Here is a 7,188-nt window from a genome sequence, read left to right as displayed (position 1 = left end):
CTATTTTGTAATATATATAATAAATTTAAATTTGATAATTAGAAAAAAATGTCACAAATAATACCCATGTAGGGACTATCCATGTAAAATTGATGAAATTATAATAAGTAAATTTAAAAGTTAGAGGGATAAAATAAGGAATTTGAGTAAGATTAAAAAAAGAAAGTTTGTAGTTGAAGTGAGATAAAGTTTAAAAATGGGTTTGGATTATTGTTATTTGTTATGGAAAGTGTATAAACTGTATAAGTAGAACCTCACCATAGAATTTCTGTTCGGAATTCTCCACTTTTAATGCCCAAAAAATAACATCCTCTGCTTCTTCCTTCTTCCTTCTTCCTCATTTCTCTCTCTTCAAATCTAGAGAGAGAAACCGCTTACATTTCTCAACACACTACAAACCAAAACCAAAATCAAAATCCCCCTCTTCCCCTGATTTCCTCACTCCCCTTTTCCCCATTTCTCTTTCCAAATCTTCACTCCCAAATCCCTTTTGGGATTGGGAACAAACAATCCATCATTCCTCTGCCATTGTTCTGATTTTCTATGACAATTTCATTTCTGTAGTTTCTCCATTGATTTTCCCTTCACGATCGGATGAAGAAGAGAAAGGGGGAACATGGGTTCTTGCTAATTCTCTGTAATATTGTTTTTCATTTGTTTGTATTTTCCTCGAAATTTCGCTTCCATTACATGTGAAATTCCACCTCATTCTTTCATTCAGTTCCTGATCTTCCCCTCCTTTTGATCTGATTTAACCAAAAACCATAAATCGTTTTGAATCATTTGTAATTAATTTATGCAATCATCTCTTTCACCCTTTTGTTAATTCGTCAATGGGATGTGTAAACTCGAAACCAAATCGGTGCCGTCATTGCCGGCGCCCATATTCGCCGATTTCTCGAAGCTACTCTATGCAAGTTCATCATCCACCACAGGCTAAAGGCGATAGTTATCACGTTGTAGCCCTAACCTCCTCCACATTAGGCTCGTTGGAGCTCGGAATCAATGGTCACAGTGGTGGTGGCGGTGGAGGTGGCGATGGTGGTGGTTATTATCGTTGTCAATCGCAGAGAAATGATAATTACAAGAAGATTGACGATTTCAAAACAGGATTGGCCGAAGCGAAGACATGGTCAAACATAATTACAGAGAAAATCCCTAAGACCGCATCGAAAACTCCGATCAGGACGCCGCCGGGGGAGCCAGAGACGATCAACGCATGGGAGCTCATGGAAGGGCTTGAGGATGTTAGCCCTCTCTGGTCCCCGAGCCGATTTCGAAGCCTCTCGTTCGATTTCGGTAGCCGTGCGGTTGTCGATCCCTCTCTAAATCGATCGCCCGAGCCGATTCCGAAAGCAAATGATAACAATTCATCTCAGAAACCTCTCTGGCTTCAATTAAAAGAAGAAGATGCTGAAATTGATGATGAGAATCTAAACTCCGATTCAATGGCTTCCGATTTCGACCCGGAAGTGATTTCTTCGTTTCGAAAATCTCTTCAACAGCTCTCCCCGGACCACCCATTTCATCTCCGCCCGGTGGAAAATCCAAAGCACCAACAGTCACCGTTAGCCACCGTGGATTCAAAGAAATTCTACAGTTGGCCAGGGGAGAAGAAAAGGGATAAGGTTATTCTGTACTTTACGAGCTTGAGAGGGATTCGTAAGACATATGAAGACTGTTGCCATGTTAGAGCCATTCTGAGAGCTATCAGGGTTCGTGTAGACGAAAGAGATGTATCAATGCATAGTGGGTTTAAAGAAGAACTCAAGCAGCTTTTAATGGAAGATCAGAACAACAATGGCGGAAGAAACTTACCCAGAGTGTTTATTGGGAGAAAGCAAATCGGTGATGCTGAAGAAATTCGAAGGTTACATGAAGATGGGCAGCTAGAGAAATTGCTTGAATGTTGTGAGAAGATTGAAAATGGCGATGGGGGTGTCTGTGAAGCTTGTGGGGATATTAGATTTGTGCCATGTGAGACATGTGGTGGAAGCTGTAAAGTGTTTTATGAAGAAGAAGATTATGATGAAGAAGAAGAAGAAGAAGAAGATGGATATGGCTTCCAAAGGTGTGTTGATTGCAATGAAAATGGGCTTGTGAGATGCCCAATTTGCTGCCATTAATGCCAAATTACAAGGTATAAATCTGAAAATTCTTTTGCCTTTTTTTCCTTTTTCTGGGTTTTGCCCTGTTCTTTCTTTTTGTTTGTACAGTTGAAGAAAGAGTTTTTGATCTGTTTTTTGGAGGAGAATAGAGAAACATAATCTAACAAGGGAAAAATACTGAACAATAATGATAATAATGTTATGTGTGAAGGGTTTCCTCCTCCTCTTTGTGTGTTAAGAAAAAAAAAAAATTGTATACTTACTGAAATTTTTGTATTCAGATTACCAAATACAGAGTGTTTATACCTTTTTTTCCCTATGGAGCATTGTGAGAACCTCATTATTTCTACTCTGTCTTCTTGCCTTCTTAAGCTTGGAATCTTAGGCATAAAAATGTGAATTTGTTTATTTTTTTGGTTGGTTTTGAATCCAAGGTTTGAAATGAATAAAAACCCATTTCATTTTGGCATCAAGAATGTAATTAAAAGTGAGTTTGATTGCCATTCTCTTTCTTCTTGAAGAAGTAATGAACTTGTATTGGGAAAAAAATGTCATAACCATAATCAAATGTGAGTTTTTAATTTTGTTGAAGTTAGATGAACATTAATTAAAGCATCTGAATCAATTGAGATCCACTATTGGTCAAAAATGAAGCATTAGAACATAAATGCCATTGAATATACATCTAACATAACAACTCTAATTAACATAGAGACTTTTTGAGAATAAAGTTTTTTCTTTTTGAAACAATAGACATAATGATAACATGCAGTGTATATATATAAAGAAAATTCACTTTAGGAAAAGGCAAAACTCTGTCTTGTAATATGCAAATCTCTTGATAATTAAGTATAGAGATCTAATTCAACAAAATTTCAACAAAAATAAGATCAAAGAGGAGAGTAAACTTGTAGATCCCCTAAAACTCAGCATTGTTCATCAATTCATCAAAAAAGGGGAAGAAATAGAGAAATTTGATTGAGAGAGAGAATTTGTGAATTGTTGGGTTTTTTTCCCTTATAGAAAAAAAGTGAAATTAGATCCTTTTTAAATACTATTGATGAAAAGTTTGATAAACCCATTTGATCTCTTGGGATGAAATTCCAATATAGCTTTGGTTGGCCACAACTCACAAGGACTGGACAATAATTCATCCAGAGAGAGGGGGGTGGAAAGTCATTTGATAATTGCTTCTTGTCAAAAGCATGGGCCATAAATTCTTTTACCAAACAATGCAATTTATTTCTCTTCAAGCCATCACTACAAATGGATCATCATGTGGTGTATATTTTTCAAAGAGTTATCTCAGCACCCAAAAAAAAAAAAGAAAAAAAAAACTATAAATGTGAATAAATTTTTTAGGTTTGTTTATTCACTTTGGTTCATGAATTTTTTAAATATCTATTTTGTCTTATAAGTAAAAAAAAATCATTTTATTCTAAATGTTTAATTTTCTTTTAACAAAGAAATAATGTGACTTTGAGGATGCATGTAGCTAAACTGATTTGTTTAAGAATCAAGAATCAAAGTGTATTGAATTAAATTTTTTAAACAATAGCTAAGGATGCTAATACTACCATTCGGATAAAAAACTTTAATGCTAGTACTCTCGATTCTAACAACCATATCCCGAATAATTTTGGGGTAAACACTTTAGTAAAGAAAAAAAAAAATTATGAATGTAAAATAATAAAAATGGTAGGAAGTAGTAAATACTATAACAAATAGAGATTTTGAAATAGTATTGATTATGGCTAATTGAGATACTCTTTGCCCCAAATGCGTCATTAGCTTTTATTTTGATTAACTTTTTATTATCTTCTTTTAGCTGGGTGAGATATATTTCCATGTTCGTTTTTCCGATTATGAAACATGGTTAGTCATGGTTAGACAATCTAGTGAAATATATTTCATCTTGAAATAAATTATTTCTTACTCTGAACAGTATTTTCTTCTTAATTTGGAGTAGGTTTATTAATTTGAGGACTTTCAAGTAGGCTAAAGTTTTTGTTTTAGGTTTAAAAATCCCATTTTGATCGTTATATTTCATAAATTTTCAATTGTATAATCTTTTAAGTTGGTAATGTTAAAATCGATTCAAGGTATGTTTACGTATGATATTTAATAACTTGGCAGAACTTTAGAGGAATAATTAGATTATTTAAGAGAGACATTGAAATTTCTATCAACTGTTTAGAAAGGAAAATACTTGGGTGCACTTGTTGCACCCAATTAAAAACCGACACCTGTCAATTCTTTTAAAAAAATGATTAAAAGATATATATATATATATATATATTTTGTAGGTATAGAAAAGGAGAGTATAAAACTTAGGTGCAGTCCCCTTATTTAGAAATCTAGAGGAGAAATTAGAAGCTTTTAGGGGGATTTTTATATATAGAAAAGTGGGGAAAAATATTTACAATTTATAGCCTAAAAGATTAAGAAATGGTTGTAACCCAAATCAAACCCAAAAATGATGTAAAATACCGAAAAAACCTAGTCCAAACGCAAAAAAAAAAAAAAAAAAAAGGGAGAAAAAACGGCGATCCGAACTGGAACCTAACCCAACCACGATTAATTGACGCGATTTTCTTCGAGGATTTTTTTCCTCCAACGAATGACGCTTCATCTCCTCTAATCCTCTCCATTTCATCATATACCGAAAAAGCCTAGCCCAAATGCAAAAAAAAAAAAAAAAAAAAAAAGAGGGAGAAAATACGGTGATCCGAACTGGAACCTGCCCCCACCTCCCCCCTCCTCCTCCTCAAAATAGATACTAATAGACTACTTTCAGTTTCTATATGTGAGATTAAGTGTTCTCTGTTGTCTATCATTTATACCGCTACCAATGTATACACATGTTTTCTTAGATATGTTTAGTTGGGGGCTACTTACAGTTGGTATTTTTATCATTCATAGACTACTTACACTTGATGTGATACTTTAGTATATAAAGAAGTACTTGATAGACAGTGATAGACATTATCACTATCTATCACATTTCATGGTTTGTAATAGACAGTGTATATCGTTGATAGACAGTGATAGAAGTCTACTAATGTTCATTGAATAATAACAGTGATAGTTAATGATAGAATATAACTTATAGTTGTATGTTTAAATAGGTGGAACATGAACATGAACATCAAACAATAATGCAAGACTAGAACAAGCATTTGAGGATAACATATGCATCTCATTAGATGTAATACAAAAAAAAAAAAAAAAAAGCAATTAGATGCATCTCATTAATTAACTTCACGTCATTTTTGTCTTTTGCCTCGTAAAGTTCGTCTCATGAAGACGAACTTCACGAGAAATGAACTCAATGAACTCAATTTCACATCATTTATGTCTTTTGTCTCGTGAAGTTTGTCTCGTGAAGTTACTTGAACTTCATGAGAAATGAACTTAACAAACTGAACTTCACGTCATTTCTGTCTTTTTTCTCGTGAAGTTATAACGTGGTCGAGGAACCATGATGCCATGGACGAGGAAGAAAACATAGATGAACACGTGCAGAAAATCAAAGAAGAGAATTGAGGAAGAACCGTAGACGTACACGTGCAAAAAATCGAAGAAAAATATCAAGAAAAAAGTCATACCGTGGTCGAGGAAGAACGTCTTCAATGGAGAAGAATGCTGAGGAAAAAGATGTCGTCAATGAGGAAGAAGACGTCGAGGAAAAAGCTGAAGAACGACGAGGAAGAAGCCGTAGGTGAGGACGCACGAATTTCAAATCGCAAGAATATTTTAAGAATTTTGTAAATGAAAACTTCGCTTCTTTTGAAATTTTTTTTGCTATAGATTATAAATACATTTTTTTTTCTATTTATAAGAACTACTCAAGCTTTTATCTATTACGTGGTTTTTTCCCTCCAACATACTACCAACTTGCTATTCAATTATGTCATATAAATTTATCAAACAACCAATTTTAACTTAATCATAGAGTACAATTTGAAACATGCAAAAATGCTCTATAGACTAAATAAAAAACTTCTAAATATAGGTGTCTAAATTGAAATACATTGTCAATTGAGCTACACTCATATTGACATAGTGCTCGTACTATCGATCTTGAGGACAGAAGTTCGATTCCTTTACCCCATACTTTAATTATAATACATTTGTCAGAAAAAAAAAAAAAAAAACCAAAATGTAGAGTACATCTTTGTGCATCACAAATATAGGCATTTTGGGTATGATTTAAACCTCTTTAATTTTAGAAAGGAAAATATTTAGTACATCTCGATAAAACTATCTTTGTGCATCACACTAAATTATTCAATTATAATTTGTCACGTAACGTATTCTTCTTACTTTTTTAAGATTTTTTTTTGATAAAAATAAGATGCATAAAGATGGATGTATCTTGTATTATTTTTTTAGAAATGTTAGCCTGAATGATTTAAGAGAGAGTCGGGAGACAAGAAGAATAAAAATGGATTTTTTCAAAAAAAAAAAAAAAAAAAAACTACTATTTCATTATAACATGTAGGATGAAATTTATTATAACATGTAGGGTGAAGATTTATGAATCTCATCTTTTGACTGAGGGTACATTCATTAACTAGTTGACCTTTGTACATGCAACAAAATTATGAGCTTTTAAGAGTGGTTGTTACCTTCCTATATTCTAAAATAGAAAGTGGAATGAGTTAACATTGTTTGGAGCAACCTCTCAAAATAAGACAAGTGAATGAATGGGATGACTATTAAGGGACATTGATCCTTTTTTAGGTAATAGTTATAAAGAGATTAAATTAAAATTCTAATTTTATTAAGGTAAAGTTAGAAAAGTTGATGAGTTTTTTTAATATGATATTATAATAATGGGTCATAATTTAAATTTTTAATCTATTAAAGAGTTATTAAAGATTTAACAGCATATTAGCCCAATTGACATATAAATATGTTAATAATCAAATATCTGTAATTTGAAACTTTACCGTGAAAAAAATGAAGTTATAAATGATTTAACCTATTCAATTAAATTTTATTTCTCTGATTTAGAGAACGTTAAAATTTAGTCCTTATAACTTAAAAAGTTAGAATTCATAAAAACACATAGATA

General features: G+C 32.6%; 1 protein-coding gene across 1 annotated transcript; it reads left to right on the top strand.

Annotated features, from left to right (window-relative positions):
• Positions 1–267: 267 nt before the first annotated feature.
• LOC120089699 (Glutaredoxin family protein) lies at positions 268–5,934 on the top strand. Its single transcript, XM_039047064.2, has 2 exons — positions 268–2,140; positions 5,569–5,934. The coding sequence occupies exon 1, from the start codon at positions 834–836 to the stop codon at positions 2,124–2,126; it is 1,293 nt and encodes a 430-aa protein (XP_038902992.2). The 5' UTR covers positions 268–833; the 3' UTR covers positions 2,127–2,140; positions 5,569–5,934.
• The last annotated feature ends 1,254 nt before the right edge of the window (positions 5,935–7,188 follow it).

Source organism: Benincasa hispida, chromosome 11 (genome assembly GCF_027475165.1).
Source record: "Benincasa hispida cultivar pf3 chromosome 11, pf3_genome.v1.1, whole genome shotgun sequence".
NCBI classification, from domain to species: domain Eukaryota; kingdom Viridiplantae; phylum Streptophyta; class Magnoliopsida; order Cucurbitales; family Cucurbitaceae; genus Benincasa; species Benincasa hispida.
The sequence above is the reverse complement of the archived record's forward strand: the minus strand, read 5'-3'. Positions and strand labels throughout refer to the sequence as shown.